The following is a 21857-nucleotide window of genomic DNA, read 5'->3' as shown; positions in this document are numbered from 1 at the left end:
GTTACTGTATAGACATTTGAAAAAAAAATGTGTGTTGTCCCAAATACCGTGTTGGTCCGATTATAAGACGACCCTGATTATCAGACGACCCCCGTTTTTCTACACTCATTATAGAAAAAAAAGATTTGCAGACCAGATCTTGTTTTTATAAAGAATTTTTTTTAAAGAACTTCATTTTATTTGAAAATAACAATATTAAAAACACATTGAATTAAACACCTGTTGTATTAATAATTATAATAATAATTAACTTACCGTATTTATCGGTATAGGCCTACGGCACTTTTCAAAACAAAGTGTTTCACAAGGGCGAACTATGAACAGTATGATTCAACATTAAAATCGATTAACAATCAAACAATATTATCAACATGTTTTTAACATTTTGAAATAACAGAAGAAATACAGGCAACGTTTTTAACTAAACTACCGCTAAACTAAAGCTTGCCAAACTTCTCCTCCGATGTCTCCTATTCCTCACACACACACACACACACACACACACACACACTCACACACACACACACACACACACACACACACACACACACACACACACACACACACACACACACACACACACACACACACACACACACACACTCTGCCACATCACTCCCCTGCTCCTCCCAGAGCGCGTCATGTGTGTTGATATTTAAAGGGACAGGTGAACAATTAGAGCTGCGCTCTGAATACTAGACCCCGAATATAAGACGACCCGACTTTTTCAGACCTATTTCGATGGGGAAAAAGGCTGTCTTATATTCGGACCAATACGGTAAATGCTTTATAATGAAATCAACTGGTTGGGACAGCCTCACTACAGGAATACTAAAACATGTAACTGTATAGTTTAATACAAAAACAACAGATACAGATGCAAATAGCCCAGAGAGAATATAATGCAGTAAGAGGTCACTAAAATACTAAAGGAAATGTAGCTCTTTGGATAGTGAACATCTCTTCTATGTAACAACAGCACTTTCAAAGTCAGTCACAAGAGCTCTAAAAGACCTTTGTTTTATTAACAGTATTTGTAGATCATGTGTGAATGTAGAAAAGTTTTTCTGTAAATGTATTGAATGTATGAACAACCCAAAAAAGGGACTGAAAGATTACTTGGATCGTGTAAATTCCGAGTCCTCCTGAACGCATCCCGTGAGTGTCTGGTTTCGTCTCGTCCTCCTGTTTTGTCTCGGAGCAGAGGAAAGATGCTGGTATAAAGAAGCTGCACACATGGATGGATGGATATGAATAATTTGGACGTAAACTATGGATAGGCCTGTGTTTGGGTTTAAGGAGCACCACTATGCTTTTACTGGTGTTAACGTTGATGGTTCCCACAGTCACAAACGGTATGTTGGCTCAGTTCTAATGAGAAAGTACCTGTCACGGTGTTACCGTTTTCTAGGCCATTTCATGGTAAATAGATAACTTATTAGGCCACTAACAGAAATGTATACAGAACTGAATTATTAAAAACCTCGAAAGAGTTGACTGTGTGTAAAACCTTTTCTTTAAAAAGAGATCTTGTAAAACATATTTCTGTTATCCTACTTATAATAAGTTTAACTTCATCCTTCAACCTTTCAGACGGCAAATTATAAATTCAGACACAAATGTTCCCTTTATAGCCTACTAATCCTCAAAATGTTTTTATTAGTAATTTTGATATGATTTAAAAGCTGGTATCTATTTTGTGGGGAATTGTTAATGCAGACCTAAATAAACTAAAGGCCCACCATGAGGTTTGTAGGCTACTTTGTACCTTTCTCTTATGGACACAAAAGAAATACATGTGTTTTTTTGTATTTTCTTTAATTATTTCAATCAATCAATCATTTTTTATTTGTATAAAATGTATAATGGGGGGTGGGGGTTGTTCTGGCAGGCCGCCAACCAACGATCTTGAGGAGCCTAAGAGAGCTCAAGAGCTCTCAGGAAAGTAGGTGGTTAGTGACTGAGATTTACAGGTAGATACATGCAGTAATATGATATACTGTAGAAAGAGAGAGATAGAGAGAGAGAGAGAGAGAGGATAGCTCAAGGTGCCAGTTCCCCCAGTAGTCTAAGCCTATAGCAGCAAAACTAAGAGCTGGTCTACACCAGCACCAGCCCTAACTATAAGATTTATCAAAAAGGAAAGTTTTAAGTCTATTCTTAAAAATACAGACTGTGTCTGGAAGGCGGTTCCAGAGGAGAGGAGCCCGATATCTGAAGGCTTTACCCCCCATAGTACACTTAGAGACTGTAGGTACCACTAGCAGGCCTGCATTCTGGGACCGTAATGTTCTCGAGGGGCAGTAGTAGCTCCTTAAGATAAGATGGTGCCTGGCCATTTAGAGCTTTGTAAGTGAGAAGAAGGATCTTGAATTCTATTCTAGACTGTATAGAGAGCCAGTGCAGAGAAGCCAACACAGGAGTAATGTGGTCCCTTTTCCTAGTTCTGGTCAGTACACGAGCTGCAGCGTTCTGGACCAGTTGAAGAGTCTTTAGAGACTTACCAGAGCACCCTGACAAAAGAGAATTACAATAATCCAATCTGGAGGTAACAAATGCATGAACTAGTTTTTCTGCATCATTTTGTGACAGGATATTCCTGATCTTGGATATATTACGGAGGTGAAAATAGGCTGTTCTTGAAATTTGCCTGATGTGAGAGCTAAAAGACATATCTTGATCAAATAGAACTCCTAAATTCCTAACAGTGGTGCTAGAACAGTGGTGCAGGCTGATGTCATTAAGGACAGTCAAATCACTAGAAAAAGTCTCTCTGAGGTTCTTAGGGCCTAGCACAATAACTTCAGTCTTGTCTGAGTTAAGTAGCAAAAAATTTCTGGTCATCCAGGTCCTAACGTCCTTAAGGCACGTTTCTAGCTGACATAACTGACTGGTGCCATCGGGCTTCATTGATACATAAAGCTGAGTATCATCTGCATAACAATGAAACTGTGTGGAGTGTTTCCTCATAATATTTCCCAGAGGAAGCATATATAATGTAAAGAGAATTGGTCCAAGCACTGAACCTTGTGGCACTCCATGGCAAACTTTAGTGTGCATAGAGTACTTATCATTAACATGTACAAACTGAGATCGGCCTGATAAGTAAGATTCAAACCAACTTAAAGCAGTCCCTGTAATTCCAAGTGAATGTTCTAGTCTGTATAATAGGATCTGATGGTCAATGGTGTCAAAAGCAGCACTAAGATCTAACAAGACGAGCGCAGAGAGAAGTCCCCTGTCTGAAGCTAGAAGTAGATCATTTGTAACTTTAACTAGTGCAGTCTCAGTGCTATGGCGGACTCTAAATCCTGACTGAAACTCCTCAAATAAACAGTTGTCATGGAGAAAGTCACACAGCTGATTAGCTACCACCTTCTCCAGGATCTTTGAGATAAAAGGAAGGTTGGATATAGGCCTATAGTTAGCTTGAGTTTGTGAATCTAGAGTAGGTTTTTTGAGTAGAGGTTTGATTACCGCTACTTTAAATGACTGTGGTACATAGCCTGCCAGCAAAGACATATTGATCATATCTAATATAGAGTTGCTAACTAAGGGAAAGACTTCCTTAAACAGCTTGGTTGGGATTGGGTCCAAAAGACAGGTTGATGGTTTCGACGCAGAAATAATTGAATTTAGCTCTGAAAGGTCGATTGGAGAAAAACAGTCTAGACTAATATCTGGTCCTGGAACTGTCTCTGCCGTATCAGACGTATTCGCACCAGGTAAGGGCAGGAGGTTACTTGAGGTTAATTTTGTCTCTGATGTCTAGAATTTTGTTTGTTGAATAAGCTCAGGAAATCATTACTGCTGAGGGCTAAATGAATACAAGGCTCAATGGAGCTATGACTCTCTGTCAGCCTGGCTACAGTGCTGAAAAGGTATCTAGGATTGCTTTTGTTTGCTTCGATTAGAGAGGAGTAGTAGGCAGCTCGAGCGTGATGTAGAGCCTTCATATATCTTCTATGACTATCCTGCCAGAATAAACGAGATTCTACCGTTTTGGTCGAGCGCCATATTCTTTCAAAATTTTGCAACGATTGTTTTAGAGTACAGGTTTCTGAGTTGAACCATGGAGCTATTCTCTGCCGTTTGATAACCTTCTGTTTTAGGGGAGCAATCGAATCCAGAGTAACTCTCAGTGGTTCCACTGCACTATCAACAAACTGATCTAGCTGAGAGGGACTAAAGCTATCATAAGAGTTTCCAACTGGGTTGAAACACGGTACTGAATCAAAAGCAGCTGAAATAGCTTCCTTAAATCTAGCTACAGCACTATCAGACAAACTTCTAGAGAGCACATTTTTATTAAGCAGAGATAATTCTGGTCGGACAAAGTCGAAAGTAATAAGGAAATGGTCTGATAGAAGAGAATTTTCTAGGAAAACTGTAAGGTTTTGGATTTCAATGCCATAAGCTAAAACAAGATCCAGGGTGTGGTTGAAACGATGAGTAGGTTTGTTTACACTCTGGGTGAAACCAATAGAGTCTAATAATGACATGAAAGCTGTGCTAAGGCTATCAATATCAACATCCACATATTGAAGTCACCTACAACAACTAGTCTTTTACTGCTAAGGACTAAATCTGATAGAAATTCAGAATATAGGCCAGGAGGGCGGTAAACTACAACAACTAGAACTGGCTGAAAGGTTCTTGAGACTGGATGTGAAAGACTAAGAACAAGGCTTTCAAAAGAAGAAAAATTCTGTTATTTCTATTCCAGTGAACATTTATCTTGTGCATCTTTACAGCTCTGGAGGTCATTGGAGGAAGAACGACAATGGTGCAGGGAGGAGCAGCTGTCCTCCCCTGTAAACTCATTGGTACCACAGAGACCCTCACACAGATTTCATGGCAGAGATTGACCAGAGGAAAACCTCGGACGGACAATTTCTATACAATCTCGTCCGACGGACCAAACTATATCAATGGCCATGATGATCGGTTTAGGTTCATTGGGAGTTTTACAGATAAAAATGGTACTCTCCAGTTATCGAATGTCACACTGATGGATGAAGGCACCTACACATGTGTGTTCACTTTGTTCCCCAGCGGGATCCATGAGACAGCGATACCTCTTAAAGTTCATGGTATGATACATTCAAAATGCTGCTCATGTTGTGTTTGTATGTGTGAGTCATGAACATCTTAAAGGGATACTTCACCCGTTGAAACATGTCCTCTATTTCAGAATCAGAAATACTTTATTAATCCCAGAGGGAAATTCCATTGTTACAAAATATACAGTATAGCAGTAAAATATATATTAATAAAAACATTTACAGACATATTTACTTAAACACATGAGACCGTTTCCTCAACTGATTCCGAGATTTCTTTCAGAATTGATCTTGTAAATTCCTGTCAGAAAACAGACTCTATGTCTGTGGTCATAGACAAACAGTGAGAGCACCAACACTACCAGTCCGCCCCAGCTCCAGCCGGCCCGGCTCCTCGTCCTCCCTGCCGCCGACAGGCGTCCAGCAATATAGCCGCGAGACGGTCGCGGCGGCCCCGGTGGCCAGCAGCTGTCTTGCGTTATATTTCTATTTTTTCTCCATTATCAGCTTTCTCCATAGAGCCTGTTAGCATAGCTTCCAAGCAATATGACGGACGTTAAGTTTCGATTCTGGGAGTGAGTTCCCACCCACTGATCTGTGATTGGTCTGTAGCTTCAGTGGTCGAAAATATGAGGAACTAGCATTGTAGTTTCACCACGCTAACTGCAACAGCTTCCAATGATGCAAAAATCGTCATTTTGCATCACTGGAAGCTCCTTTTCAGACTCAGAAATACAAAGAGTTTACATCTCGGGGGAAAATGAGGGCGGGATGCACGACCATTCAAAAATACTACCAGGTTTCTAATGATACAAAGATTAATGCTAATGGGTGAAGTGTCCCTTTAAGAGTGTGTGTGTTAACTTTGTTGTTGACTGTCGCTCTCTTAGTGCCTCCGGTCACAAGCCTGAAGGATGCTCATCCTGCTTTGGGTAACGACGAGGTCCCTCTTATTACCTGCACGGCTGCTGGTTCCAAACCTCCTGCAGAGGTGAGGTGGCTCACTGGTACTCTGGGAGAGAAAGTGAGGCCGTCAACCAACTCCAGCCTTCATGCTAACGGTACGACTACCACAGTCAGCTGGCTGTTTGGAGTGCCTACCAGAGAACTCAACGATCGTTCAGTCCAGTGTGTCATCACCAGTCCTGCTCTAGAGAGAGAAGAAACCCTGACCTCCACCATACATATCCACTGTGGGTATATAAATACACTCTCCTACATCAGTTGTTTTATCTGTGGTTAATGAACTGTGTTTTTCAGAACATTTTTGAAGCTTCTGTGAGTGAATGGACACTGGTCATGTTTTATTCCTCCTCGTCATCCTCTTCTTTTTTTGGTTTTCATCGTTGTGTAAGACGAGCCTTCACCAGTGACCAATGGCTTAGCTAACTTTTTGTTTTTGTTTTTCAAATAGCCTGACATGTGATGCTCATAAGATTCACTTCTTTAAATTTTGCAGGATGGTCTTTGTAAACATTTATTTCCAAAAGAGAGATTTTTACTAAAAAAAAAAAAAAAAAAGGGAAAATGCCATGTAAATATTCCTGCTTCTTCTAAAGTTGTTTCTTTGGTTTTGCACGACCGCAGGGTTGATTTTATTTTTTTTCACAAAGGAGAATCTTTGATGTGGATATATTTCATATCATTCATACTTGTACAATATAAGCGACCTTCAACAAGTCTGTGAAATGTTTTCCAAATATTTTCACTCAGACACGCCCCTGATATGTTTTTCCACATACTCACATCAATCAGCTGTAATAATAAAGTTTGATTTGCTTTAACTTGCTCTTAACTGGGAAACGATGACATCAGGGCACATTTGAGTAACACATAAACATAAACAAATCAGTTTTTTGGGAGTTGCATCCTGATCATTTTGGGTCTTTTACCCGCTCTTTTTAAAGTGTCTTGGCGCTATACAAATAAAGATTGATTGATTTTACTAAATTAAACTCATATGTATTGAGTTTATATTAAATCATGGGAGTCCTCTCCTGGTCTTTGGAAACAGTGATAAAGGTTGCAGATACAGTAGGAGGGTCACACACTTACTGTTGTTGCTTTTGGCTATTAACTGCATCACGGGAGCCTGAATCAGCTGACCTAAAACATAATTTAATAACCAAAGCATGAAAGTCACAGACAGCCAGTCTCATATCATGTGAACGTATCATCAGGCCTGTTTCTTAATCCATTGGCCAGATTGAGGGGATTTTCTTTTCACAGTGGGCTTCTCTCCAAAAATGTTTAGAAATCAAGTACGATGAAATTTATTTTTCATTTATTTTGATGAAATAATTTTTAAAGGACTATTTTTCTTTTTTTTTAAGGTTTATTTTGGGGCTTTTTGGGCCTTTATTTGAGAGATAGGACAGTGGATGGAGTCAGAAATTGGGGAGAGAGAGGGTAGGGAAGGGAGCCACAGCTGGGATTTGAACCTGGGCCACCCGCTTGGAGGACCACAGCCTCCATACATGGGACGTGCGCACTAACCACTGCGCCACCAGCGGCCCTTAAAAGGACTATTGAGTTAGATTATTTGTCAACAAGGCCGATATAAACTGATAGTAATGGCTTTTTGGGATTTATTTTTTTTAATCGAGAAAAAAAAAATTAGAAATGAGATTTCAGCCAATTTGACATCATCTAAATAGCGTAGGTAACAAAACTTTGCTTTGTACGGATTTTGTTTCTTCCTCTCAGTCTGCAGGAACAGTTACGTCTCTTGTTTCTGATGGAATTCCCCCAGAAGCCCTCATGTGACACATACTGAAATGCTCCACCTAACTAATAACAAAAAGTCACAGCATTATCTGCAGGTTCTGGTTACACGTTCATTTATCTGTTTTCAGGCTTTATTTAACCTTCCAGTGGGAATGTTTGACCTTAAGTTCTCATCGTCCTGACAAACAACAGCCTCGATCTGAACAACAACATTTTTTTTTACTTACTGCTGATGTAGAGTGTGGTGTCCTGCTCTCACAAGTTTTAATCATCCCAGCTGAATAGGATCCAAAGATGATCTGTGTGTGTGTGTATATATAATTCACGTTTTAGAGAGAGTAATAACACACCTCATTCTGTCTTCCTGTTTGTTGCAGCTCCTCCTCTGGAAGTGAATATCACTGAAAGGTCGGCACACTCCTTTGAATGTCTCACAGAGGCATATCCAGCTGCGAGCTTTACTTGGACGAGGTACAGACATTTAAATAATCTGATTCCAGAGCAAAACATTTTTAAAATAACATTATTATTTCTGTTTTTTAACTTTGGAAGCATTTCAGACGCTTACAGAATTTGTTTAACGGTGAATCACTCGTGCTCAGTACCCAAATCAGTTGGATTGGTTTGTCTTGTTTGTGAAGCATAAATAAGATTGTAGTGGCTATTTGTCCAAAAAAAGAAAACTGATATCAAACATAATCAAATGAGCACTGATGCACCATGGGAATGAGATGTAAGCAGGCAAAATAAATCCAAGAGATCTGCAGTTTATTTGGTTCAAAAGAAAGGAAACAAAAGAACAAAGATAATCATGTCTCCTGCTGCCTCTCATGCTCTGGTAAAAAACCATAGGCCCACCCAGGTGCATGCTGGTCCTCTACCTGCTTCTGCCACAGTTCTACCAACCGTTTTAACACTAGAAAGACCAAGGCAGTCATTTTGACTGTTTTTTAATTTTGCAATGTAATAACTTACTTAAAATAAAACCTATGTAACTACAGGACCATGACTTTTCCTAAATGTGTCTATATTTTATTCTAGCATTGTTATTTTATCAAAAACACAAAACACAAAAGAGTTTTGAGTATTTCTACCTTGAAAGTCCATAGCGGGCATATTGACTGCATGCATTATAGCCAGTGTATCATTTCGGTATTCCCTACTTTTTCCCACTCTTGAAGATAGAGGTGGGCGATATGGGAAAAATATCATATCACGATTTTTTTTTGGGCAAAATCACGATCATGATTTTATCACTTTTTTTTTATCATTTTATCTATACTGTTTAGACAAATTTGTAAGTTGCTGACCAGTTCAACCAAACTTATTTCCCTGTATAATGTTTTTTAAATGCACAAAAACTGCACAGACAAGTTTAATCTGTTTGAAAAACATCTTTGTAGGAGGTCTGGAGGTCTCTCACCCAGAACATCTTTAGCAACAGAAATGTCTTTCCCTCAATTTGATCAATATTTATGCACAATTTGAAGGTTTTCCTCACCACTTTGAAATGATGATTTAGTTATGTGTCCTCTTTTTATGTTCATCAGGAACATTTTCACACAGTGATGCATTCACTTAAAAACATAGACTTCGTAGACTTCAAGTTCTTGTGTTTCTGTTCTGTTTTAGCCCTGCAGAGTTCCTCCAGCTGGAGCTTCATACAGGCTCTGCAGACTTTGTTGTTTTTTATGACATCATTGAACTAACTTTAGTTTAGTTTATATATAATCAAACATAATACAGAATGTGTTCATTCTGTGACACATGATCAAAGTAAGTTTTACTGACAGAAGAGTTTAATTCATAGAGGGGGCGGGACATCGTTGATTGATAGACAGACAGTCACCATGGTTACTCACTTTTACCTGCCTGCTGCTTTGTAACGTCATTTAGTGTAATCCCTATAGGTTCAGTCATCACAACAGGTGAGCTTCAGGTGGAGAGGATGATAGTAACTTTAAAAACCAAGAGAGAGCGGAAAACACCGACAGCAACATTTGAAACACCGGGGTTATATCTCCCCTCACTGTCTGTCTGAGCTCCGCCCTGTCTGTCTCTGACTGTTAACGTCTCTCTGTGTCGCTGTCTGTAGATGTAGACTAATCTTAACTGTGCACACTATGCAGATAATCGTTAACTGTTGCTCACAGCGTGTCGGTTTGGAAAAATATCAGAACAGTTGCATAAACCCGAGATGGAGTTGTTTTTACGGACTTTACTTTTAAGTTTCGTTTTCACTGCTGCGGAGCAGAAGAGGGGGGGGGGGGGGGGGAGATGTGTCTGTGTCGCAGCATAAACTGCAGCATGAGAGAATAAACACATCAGCCCGGTTCTACGATCTCTCTGCTTTGGCAGATCGTCAGCATGTTAAAGTCCTTCACGATCTAAGATCGTTATATCGCCCACCACTACTTGAAGGTGCACATCGCTGTTGTCTATCAACTATTGTTTATAACGCTCGAGCCAAGGAGGAAAGAAAGCTTACCCGCCTAAAACCATATAGAAAGAATAGGAGAGATACATTTGAATGAATCAACATTGAAAAGGCAGAATAGAGTAAATTAGGATCTGATTTAGAACAGAATAGAATGAAATGTCAGGAAGGAGGAGGATTGCTGCCACAGAGGCTCCAGAGCCTTGATGAGGCAGAGTCTGATGGAGGTGCAGGTTCGGATACAGAAAGTGATGTCTCCTGGTCTCTCTTCATCTGACACCGGCTCTGAGATTGAACCTGAGAATGATACAGAGATCATTCCCATTTGCAAAAAACGCCGGCTGCTGTTTCCGTGGTTGTCGATAAACTACTCAAATTTCAAATTCATTAGAATTTAATGTTTGTGTCCTTAAGTTTATTACCTTTCACAACATTACAGATCCATTTATTCTTATATTTGATACTGATTATTGAAATGATATGCAAATAATTCGTAAACAGTCAAAATGACCGCTATGGTCTTTCTAGTAGTGATAGAATGCCGATCGTTCTACTGTAAATAGATCAATAGAACACTGAGAAACATGTTAACTACCCTCTTATGTCACTATGGACAAAAATGTCCACTTCCAAAAAACTGCTATAAAAATAGAATACTTTTCTACTTTTTTCTGCATAAATCTCTTAAACAACTTCAGCCCTGCTCAAAACTACCAAACATTCAATCATTTTAAAGAATTTAACCCTTTAAATGCCAGTTTGATTACTTGATGTCACTGTTGTTATTTATGAAAAAACCCACAAAAATTAGTTATTTTCTATGTAACAAATATTTGGTGGCTGGGGGATTTTTTAAAAATCAGTCTTGGATATGTCAAAGATTATCCATCCATTATTAAGAGATGTATGCAGAAAAAAGTAGAAAAAATATCAATCTGTTCTATTTTATATCAGTTTTTTGGAAGTGGACATTTTTGTCCTTAGTGACTTAAGAGGGTCGTAAATTAATCTGATGCCTGAGGGTTAAGGGAGCTATCATCAAGTTCATATGACACTTTCATGATTCAGAAGGTTCTTCATCAGTAGCAGCCATTTTTTGCTCTTAATGAAAAGTCTCATCGGTGTCCGTATGGGAGAGATCAAATGCATCTACTGGAGCATGTAAAGCATTTGTTGAGTTTGCATAGTGGTGAGCTCCCAGCCTATATACTCTTTCACTGCACTATAACTTCACTTATCTGCACTATATCTATATATATATTTCTTTACCTAATCAGTCACTGCACAATAATAACTGTGTATATTCTTTCAGTCACCACAACTGTCTATTTATTATTATAATTATAATTATAATAATAATTATTATTATTATTATTATTATTGTTATTGTTATTATTATTATTGTTATTATTATTATTATTATTATTATTATTATTATTATTATCATTATTATTATTGTTATTATTATTATTATTATCATTATTATTATTATTGTTATTGTTATTATTATTATTATTATTATTATTATTATTATTATTATTATTCATTCACTGAACAGCAGTTGGCCACTCTGGCCACTTTTCACAAACATATTTGTCTTCATATTACCACAAATATATTTTTGTTTTTGTAAACGCTGCTGTATAGGATTGCTGCTAACAAAGTTTTCTTGTGTCCTTGTATACAATGATAATAAAGATTCTATCTTTCTATCTATGCCTTTAGAAAGGATTAAATAGTTTGTATTTGATTTCATGTCTTTGCAAAACTTTCGACAGATGGTGACCCTTTTTGGTTTTTGGGGCTGGAAGTCTTTGTTAAGCTCAGCATTGTTCTAACTTTCAGATCTGACCGGTCGTGGCCTCAGTCCGGGGTCCGAGTTGATGGTTCAACGCTGCAGTTTCTGAGCATCACCTCCGAGCTGAACGGCCTCTACCAGTGCGAGGCGTCGAACTCGTATGGGAGTAAACGTGCTTACCTCCGTGTGCATTTCACCTCAGGTGAGATCCCTTTTGACTCGCCTCCAGTTATTTCAGCAGCCAAATGAGTTTATTATAGCACGTTGTTCCCGTGGAATCCTTAAGGACATGGTGAGAGTTGAAATGCTGGATATACTTGATTAGGATTCCTCTGAGACTCCTCCATGCCGAGAATATTGAGATTTTTAAACGCAGTCTGAAAACTCATTTATTCAGTCTGGCTTTTATATAGCGCTTTATATAAATTCAAATCTTAACATTATTGTTTTGTCTTTTTTAATCCTACTACAATTTTAAATATTCCTCTCCTATGTACTAATTTTAATATCTTATTGCTTTTATGTATTGTTTTTATATATATATTAGTCTGTCAGTGATTTTATAAACTACTTTTTCGTCAATAACTTTTCTGCACTCTTGTAAAGCACTTTGAACTGCAATTTAATTTGTCTGAAAAGTGCTATATAAATAAAGTTTGATTGATGTGTGTAGATATTTCAGCTGTGTCCAACTGTAAGAAGAGGGTCCAGGATACCCTGGTTACGCAACAATAGCTCCTGCACATGGCACAGGAATGCCTTTAAAGTTGCTTTAGCCTCCCTCTCTGAGCCGCCCTTTGAAAAAAAAGGCTTTAATAACCGACAGTGAACACCAGCTCATGTTTGCAAAACAATTGACCTATTATGGTCAAACATTCCAACATGTGAGGATGAAGCTTGTTTCACAGCTGTTCTCTCTTGAGTTTTGCAGCAGCTGTGTGATTGAAAATATAACTGTTACTGTAGATCTGTTGTCTTTTAGGGCATCTGTACTGAAGATACTATCAAACCTGAAACCAACAGGGATCAGTATCATTTAAAAACACTTTGTTAAAGTATCAGAGTGTTAAAAACGCTGACATCCCACAATAAAGATAACTTGTTATGTTTAGTATGTTATTCACAGAATGCTATTTAGTCATTAACCATTAGCAGCTGATTTAATGCCTGGCTGGATGGCAGCTGTCAGCAAATTGTTAACATAACTGAGCTGGGTAGTTTTTTGTTTTTTCTGCCTGAAGCTCCCAGTGTTACCTGATCTGTCTGGATCTGATCTTAGTGCTGAAGGAAAAGGAGCTGAGACATTTAATGAGCTTCAAAGTGTGATTCACTGCAGGCCAGTTGTACTAATTCAGATTCAGACAACTTTATTAATCCCAGAAGGGCAATTCAGTTTCACAGCCTACTGAGTCTTGTAAAGAAAAAACAAAGACAATAAACAAAACGAGAAGCCAGAGCTAGCAAATCTAGAAATTCCAGATATGTATCTAATAAACAGATACATTCTACAATTCACTTATCAGACTCTTTTATCCAAAGCGACGTACATCAGAGAGTAAGAACAACACAAGCAAGGATCTAGAAAAAAGGGAACAATGTGAGTAAGAGCAAACGATCAGCTTTGAGTCTGATTGGACACACAGGTGCTGACAGGAAGTGACCAGAGGCAAAGCACAACATTGAGGGCAGTTCTTGAGAGCTCTAATCAGTATAGAAACCATCTTATAAGTCATCGTTATCAAACAAAAACCATCGTCATTACCATCATCATCATCAATAATATGGAGACCATCATCATTAAGTTAGTAGGTATTCATGAAAGAGCTGGGTCTTTAGCTTTTTCTTAAAGGTGCAGAGGGACTCTGCAGATCACATGGAGTTTGGAAGTTCATTCCACCACCGGGGGGCGACAGAGGAGAAGAGTCTAGTCAGCGTCTTAGGACCCTGTTGTGAAGGTTGGATCAGACGCCTTTCATTGGAAGAGCGTAGTGGGGGGGGGGGGGGGGGGGAGTGTAGACCTGGATCAGAGAGTTAAAGTAAGGAGGAGACGTTTTTGTCGCTGTTTTGTAATCGAGCAGCAGAGTTTTAAATTTGATGCGAGCAGTAACTGGGAGCCAGTGTAAGGAGGTGAACAGCTCTTTTACATAAATGAATGGACCTCACAGGTCACCTAAGGGTGCAGTAACAGTCCATTCAGTACTGGACTGCATTGGATTAAATTAACTGGTCGTGCAAATCTGTACTTCCTGTTACTTCTTCATGTTCTCCTCTGTCCTGTCTCTCTACAGGATCCTGCACTGCCAGTTGGACCCTCTTTGTTCTTCTGCTCGTCCTCGTTGTTGCTGCTGTCTTGTGTTGCTTCTATAAACGTATGGAAATTGCAAGGTACGAAATATGAAAGTATCTCAAACACTACAGTGAACTATTCAATTCTACTATTAAATATAAAAGCTTATACGGTTACATACTGTGACTACTAACTTTTACTTTTTTTATTACCTTGTAGATTCATACTACGGGAAGAAGGCGGCACACGAGGCAAGAGGCAAAAGGTTCCAACGACTTCCAGCTCACCTGAAGGCCATGACAGAGTAGAAGAAGATGGAGGGGAAACAGAGGTAAGACATTTGTTACATGGTAGGTATTCAGGGAAAGGTGAAATTCCATTGGTCATGTGACGATGACATCATCAGCTTCATGTTGCACTAACACCTCCAACATCTTCACCTGCATATACCTGCTGCTGTCTGTTTTCAACCAGTGCAGTTTGACCTGAGAGACAGAAGCTCCTGAATGCATCACAAAAAGGCCTTTTCCAATGTAGTGACTTAACAACCTAAGAACTCCCAATGGGTTTCCTTTTTCAAGTTATTCCAAGATTTATATAAAATTAAAAAAAGACTATTTGCAGACTGAGTGGAAATAAATCAAGTTTTAATGAAATGTTTTTGCCTTCTCTTCCTCAGGGAGAGCTTTGAAATCAGTCGAAGCAACAGAAGAGGATCACAGCTGGACTGAAGGTGATTTGCAGACTTCCAACACTATTCATTCCTGACGCAGCCGTTAGTGAAAATAGGCAGTATTCCTGGTGCTTTACATTTTGTTGATGTCATTGACATTGGTTTTAAAAATAGCCAATTTCTCAATTCAGATATTTAAAGTTATTGTTTCCAAATATTACAACTGAACAGCTAGTAGTATTATCAAAAAAAGAATGTCAAAAATGAACCTGAAGGTTAAGAGCTTTTCTGAAGAGTCACCAAAATATGAAAGTCAGCTACAATGTTGATGTAGAACTAACAAGGCAAAATTGGAAGAAGTCAAAAAGGAAGGAAACCGTTTAACTGTCACCAGTTTTTAAACATGAAGGCCTGTGGCTTTAACCGTCAGCCACCAGGAAGGTACTCTGTTTTCCCACCAACAGTATTAACTGCTGGTCACAGCAAATGAGTATGAAGCATGTGTACATGCACACAGAACAGAACAGGTTTTGAAAGGAAAGTAGGAAAGAAGATTTTGAGATTTGTTTTTGTGTCTTTGTGCCAATCTAAGTAGTGCCTATAAACGAGGTGATCCTTACAGGAAAAGTTGAAGCACTAACAAGCCTTACCCAGCATTTTGTAGTCAGGCTATCAGTCTGCTGCTGTGACTTTTCACAGAGTTAAACAACTGAAATACACATTCAAGCACCTAAATTATGTTGTTTACAGGTCATTAGCACTTCAGTTACAAAGCTGCTAAGAGGAGCTTTCATTTTGTGTTCAATTTGACTACTACCCCCTGGTGGCTGAAATGGGTACCGATTTGTGTGAAGATGTTTTTTTTTTATCTTTCCATGGCTATTTAAGATCGTAACTGTGATAACAAAATGCAGTTATTCATTATGTTATGTTATGTTATGTTATGTTATGGGGGCGGCTGTGGCTCAGTTTGTAGAGTCATCACCTCTCAACCGGAAGGTCGAGGGTTCGATCCCCAGCTGTGCAACATGTCCGATGTGTCCTTGGGCAAGACACTTAACCCCGCATTGCTCCTGCTGCTTCAGTGGCGGTGTATGAATGGATTAGTTTTGTACTTACTCTCTGATGTATGTCTTGTGTCTGCTAAGTAAATTGTTACATTGTAACATGTTTTGATGACAATAAGCTATCATCAATGTGTAATCAGTAGAGTGTTCTTTTAGACTGATAGCTGCAGTGTGTTTTTTTTTATTAAAGTCCTGTAAAGCCTTGCTTATCTTTTTTTACTGATGATGTTTTCTACATTTTCCCTTCATGCACTAAGCCTTATTTTATCTTACTTTGTTCTGCTGTGCATTTTATTGTTATTCTTTTTGGAAAGTTAAATCTAGATAACCAATGATGCTTTAACCACACTTTGCTGTAAGACACTTTTTGTTTTTTCTTTTTTAGCGGTAAAACATTTCACTTCCTGCTCTATGGTTATCTGTTCGCTTTATTTAGCATTTTATTTGAACTGTTAATTTATTAAAGCTTGTAGAAAAACATCACAAATTCTTCAATCCCATGTCGTTCATTTGTGTGTCTTCCTCACATACCATCCCTTATCTGTGGTTAGCTAGGGATCGTTTTTCTTCATGGGTTGGACTATGACACCTTTTTTTTACCACAAAACAAATACCCACAGTGAGGGCAAAGAAAGAGACCAAAGCTTGTCTTCATGACTGAATCAATGGAAACAGCACCTGACAGGAAGCTGGGCTGAAGGAAACAAAAGTCCCTTCTTCGTTGTGAGACAGGAATGAATGACTTGTTAAATGGGCTGTATTTCTGTATTTCTGCTATATTACAAAGACCCGGTCTATCCATCATGAGCACTTTAGCAAAGCAGCAAAAGTTACAGTGGTAAGAAAAAACCTTCTTATTAAAAGGCAGAAATCTTCAGCTGGATCCCCGGCTCATGATGAAACAGCCTTCACAGGCCTAGACTGCGCCGGGCTTGGAAAGGGATAGGGGGAGAGATGGGATAAAATGCAGGAAGAGGGATAGGGAGCAAGGGGGTGATGACGATTGATGACGATTCTGACGTCAAGTCGGCAAGACGAGCACCTCCTTCTTTTCCGAGTTTCCGACTTGTTGTTCCAACTTGAGCAGGTGTTCATGTGCATTTTACAACTCGGGCATCGTTTTTCCGATGTGCCTGACACCCTGAATGCACCATTTGCCAATTGTGCCGTTCGATGATGTTACCACTGTTATTAGCCAATAGTTTATCTGTTTATCTGGAACAGTGAATTTAGTTAACACATGCTTTGGAGAACGATCTAATTACTGTCTTCAGAGAAAAAGTTATGCAAGTACACAAAACACAAATGTGGTCAATTTTGTCCTGCAACCTCGTGGTGCCAATACATTAATGGACTAAATAGTAGGCTGCTGGCATGTACAACAGAAGAGGTCCACCGAGAGTGGATTGTTTTTAATTCTGCCAAATGTGCTTTCCTCCATCATTCATTTTGCCACTTGTTAAACTCTCAGGACCAGATTTACTGAGCTCCCAAGTAAAGAGTACTAAATTGCGCGTTCACTCCAAAAGTTTGCACGTTTGGTTGGTGGGCGTTTTGCGGGAGATCTACTAAGAAAATTTGCGTGAATGACACCAGGTGCAAACCTTGTGGAGGCGGAGCTATTTAAGTTAGGTTTTTGCGTGTTCTACTGGTTTACATCACGGAGAGTTTGGACAGAAAGCCAGATGACTGCAAGCGCAAAATAGGTATCAGTGAGAGAGGCAAATAAACGCACAATACTTTCGAGTTATAGAAGATAAATCTGAATATTACAAAGAAACTTTTGGTTATAAGAAAACCTCGGCGTTAAACAGGGCCTCTCTTTTCTTCATCTTAAGAATGAAGTGTCATACATTGAGCAGGAGGTGTGAGCTGTGTCCTCTGTGGACCGGACGCTCTACACTCCCTGTTGTTGCGCAGCAGACAGCTGGCCAGCGCTGTGTCTGATCGGACATAAATGCCCTGGAAAAAGGTATCGAAGACGGGGGTACAAACAGTGGTGAGGTCCCCTAATCCAAGCGTCCTACGGAGTAGCAGCAGCTTTAGAGGGAGGAGACGAGCGCATTATGGAGAGGAGCGCACCGGAGGGGGCGAGCTGGGGGAGAGACGCGCAACCCGAGAAAAAGGAAATCCCCAGTTTAAAATGTAATGTTGGTGAAAAGAGAGAAATAGGATGACATAAATGTCAATGTTGAAATTCTATAGAATTCAGAGGCTGTGAATGTTCAGTTTTGTTTGGCTAGATGGCAACAACAGACTGTAGTTTAATCACGTTGTTTATCTTTCTTAACAATTAGAATATTGAATCAAATTAAAAAATAAAAGCATGCCATTTATTTTTCTGTCATTTGAAAGATGGAAACACTGTGATGTTGCGGCCTTCTTTACCAGGTTTGTAGGTAAAATGTTCTCTGAATTTCCATGGCAAAAATACATTTTTGTCCTCCTCCTGGTCGTTTGTCTCATCCTCTGCCATTGTCATTGTGTGGAAAGTGCTCTCGCGCATTGACTTGCAGCGTACCTGCGCACATAGAGCCACCTGCTACCTGCGTGTAGTGCCGTAAAGTAATCCCTATAAGTAATCCTTTTTTGAGAAAGTAACTGTATTCAGAATACACCAATTTAAACTGTAACTATAACGGAATACAGTTATTCTTATTTTGTATTTTAAATACGTAACGCCGTTACATGTAATCCGTTACTTCCCAACCCTGCGTTTCAGACAGGGAATCTAAAGGCCAATATGACACAACAACTATAAAATAAAAAGGACAAGAAAGCCAAAAACAATAAATTCATCAATTAAATTAATTAAGAAAGAAATATTAACAATAATGCAATTATATTTCAACTTTTGTTTAGGTTTAGATTAAGTGAAATACTAAGGCATACATAAGGTGTAAGACATAAAAAGATCTTATACATCTCAAAGTATTTAGGAAGTCAAATAACTTAATTTAAAAATTCTGAATTTCCCCCACAGAGGGGATGAATCAAATATTGACTTATCTATCTAATATAGGGTAACAAGATATCTATCTATGAAATTTGTTAATCTTGAGATAAGCTTAAATAATTTAAATTTCTGTAAAAAAATACTTGGCAAGTGTAATCAAGTTATTTAATGATCAAGTTATTGCATTTTTTTTCTATAATCCAGGTAGAGACAGGCCCTTTAAAAATCAGGACATTTCCAGTCATACTCCTCAGGTTGAGTACATAAACAGGTACACAATGAGAGACGTTCAAATAAAAAGAGCCGTAAATAACTGAAAGCACAAAATATAACAAAGTGAAATAACTGAATTACAACAGGGCTATCTCAAAGTGCAGTTATCCCCAAACTTTTAAACACATTTCCATAAACTGTCACCCAATTTCTCAACACCTCAGAGACAAAAAAAAGAGTGAACTACTTTGTGAAAACTCTACAAATGTCTTACAAAGTGAAACAAAGCTAAAAACCATGTCCCCTCTTCTCTAAACTGATTCATTTAACCAAAACAATACACACTGATGTGAACAATTCAAAACACTACCATCAAAAGTGTTCATGTATGTTTTGGATGAGAAGCAAAAGAAAAAAAAAAAACCTTCATGTGCAAGCACCTAGTAAGAGAGAGTACCCTGCTGATGAATGTAGACACAGAGGGGTTTTCAAGTGGGCACTCTCCTTCCTCAGTGTTTTTGTTGTTGAGCTGACGACGTCTCAGGAGGGCTCAACAGCGCCCTCTGGTGTCCCAGAAAACATCCCCTATATGTCAACCTGGACTGCTACTTTGGGTCCCAGCAGAGGTCTTGCATCTTCATCCATAGCCATTGGCTGTTTCTCTCTGCAGCTTTGGTCGCTTCCTGCAGTTTCTGGCCTCCTAGGTCTCTAAGCAGCTTCAAACCTAAGGCAAGGTGAGTTTATTTATGTAGCACATTTCAACAACAAGGTAATTCAAAGTGATTCACACAAGACATCAAAAAGCATCATGACAGAGGAAAGAAAAGAAACATTAAAATAGAACATTTAAAAAATCACTGAAATTATTAAATCTGAAAATATGTTCAAATAAAAATAATTCAAATGAAATTAATTGAAATTAAAAAAAGTAAAAATATAAAAAGAGTTAAAAGTTACAGAGCAGAGTTAAAGTTTAAAATCTTATTAAAGCTGTTTAATGAAAGGCTGTAAACAGGTGAGTCTTCAACCTGGATTTAAAAGAGCTGAGAGTTTTCTGGGAGTTTGTTCCAGATATAAGGAGCATAGAAACTGAACGCTGCTTCTCCATGTTTGGTTCTGACTCTGGGGACAGAGAGCAGACCTGTCCCAGACCACCTGAGCGGTCTGGATGGTTCAGAATAATCAGGAGGTCACTGATGCTCAGGTGTCTTCTTCTGCAAAACTGATTCTCGAGTGCTACTTGAGTGACATCAATGGAGTTGTACTTTGAGTTTAGCAGATTGAATTCATGTTTGTGATACATGAGCTTCATCTTTTCAGGTTGGTGTGTATAGTTAATTTGTTTTGTGTATAAAAAAGTTAAATGTATTTGATAATAGGTTTTTCTTGTGTTTCTTTTTGTTGGCTATCCTTGCTCTTTGCTGCTGTAACACTGAACATTTCTCCGATATGAGTAAAGGATTATCTTATCTTATTGAAAGCTTTTGAAAGTCTTTTTTTCATGTTACATTGACTTACTCTAGAATTTTAAATAATTCCTCCAGTGGTTAAAACTGGGTTTTGTTGTAAAATATCTACATTTATGAGAAAAACAACTTTCCTATTAAAATCATATTATTGAGAACAAAGTCTTAAGTTTCCAATTGTCAACAAAAATACCAGACTTCAAATTTTTTCACTTTCAAAGGCGGCTGCTGAACCTGAATCTGAATCTGCTGAAAATTTGAGTCAGGTCAGCTCGACGTGTTTTCATGACAATTTGTGTCAGATGTTTTTGTTTTGATGACAAAATGATTTTACCCCCCCCCCCCCCCCCCCCTCAAATTTTGGTGTAAAAATGTTGAGCAACGACCTGACTCAAATTTTCAGCAGATTCAGGTTCAGCAGCCGCCTTTGAACGTGAAAAAATTGAAGTACAGTATTTTTTTTGAAAATTGGAAACTTAAGACCTTGTTCTCAATAATATTATTTTTATAGTAATAGAATTTTTTTATCAAGAAAATGTTGAAACCCCCGACCCCCTTGCTCCCTATCCCTCTTCCTGCATCTTATCCCATCTCTCCCCCTTTCCCTTTCCAAGCCCGGCGCAGTCTAGACCTGTGAAGGCTGTTTCATCATGAGCTGGAGATCCGGTCTGAAGATTTCTGCCTTTTAATAAGAACGTTTTTTCTTTCCACTGTAACTTTTGCTGCTTTGCTAAAGTGCTCATGATGGATAGACCGGATCTTTGTAACATAACAATGAGTAAGGTCTTTTACCTGCTTTTTGTAAAGTGTCTCAAGATAACACTTGTTATGAGTCGAAGCTATACAAATAAAAATTGATTGATTGAATTGACCCCCGACCTGACTCACATTTTGATGAAAAAATGATGATCCATGTGCCTGACTCGATTTTGTTTTAGCAATAAAACATGTTGAGGATCTCTTTAGAGAGAGAGAGAGAGAGAGAGAGAGAGAGAGAGGGGGGGGGGGGGCATTTGTAAATGTTAGGTCACAGAAGTGTTTCCTTTAAAAAAAAACATAATTTCTTTCACTCATTAAAACACTAAATAATTCTAGAAGCTGTCTGCTCCTCTTGGTAAATGCACCAGGTCATTTAACAAAGCTATGATTTCACTTTTTTAATCTCATAAA

General features: G+C 38.6%; 1 protein-coding gene across 3 annotated transcripts; it reads left to right on the top strand.

Annotated features, from left to right (window-relative positions):
- Nucleotides 1-1160: 1160 nt before the first annotated feature.
- Nucleotides 1161-21558, top strand: LOC114922142 (nectin-4-like). Of its 3 annotated transcripts, XM_065962317.1 has the most exons (9): nucleotides 1163-1355; nucleotides 4755-5093; nucleotides 5954-6256; nucleotides 8168-8261; nucleotides 12073-12227; nucleotides 14314-14410; nucleotides 14532-14643; nucleotides 14992-15045; nucleotides 15955-21558. In XM_065962317.1, the coding sequence occupies exons 1-8, from the start codon at nucleotides 1310-1312 to the stop codon at nucleotides 15001-15003; spliced, it is 1158 nt and encodes a 385-aa protein (XP_065818389.1). In that variant the 5' UTR covers nucleotides 1163-1309; the 3' UTR covers nucleotides 15004-15045; nucleotides 15955-21558. The 3 variants fall into 3 exon arrangements, with proteins under 3 accessions (XP_065818388.1, XP_065818389.1, XP_029138747.2); XM_065962316.1 differs by lacking the exon at nucleotides 14992-15045 and having other exon boundaries at nucleotides 1161-1355; nucleotides 14532-14591; nucleotides 15073-21558; XM_029282914.2 differs by having other exon boundaries at nucleotides 1164-1355; nucleotides 14992-21558.
- The last annotated feature ends 299 nt before the right edge of the window (nucleotides 21559-21857 follow it).

Source organism: Labrus bergylta, chromosome 13 (assembly GCF_963930695.1).
Source record: "Labrus bergylta chromosome 13, fLabBer1.1, whole genome shotgun sequence".
NCBI lineage: Eukaryota > Metazoa > Chordata > Actinopteri > Labriformes > Labridae > Labrus > Labrus bergylta.
The sequence above is the reverse complement of the archived record's forward strand: the minus strand, read 5'-3'. Positions and strand labels throughout refer to the sequence as shown.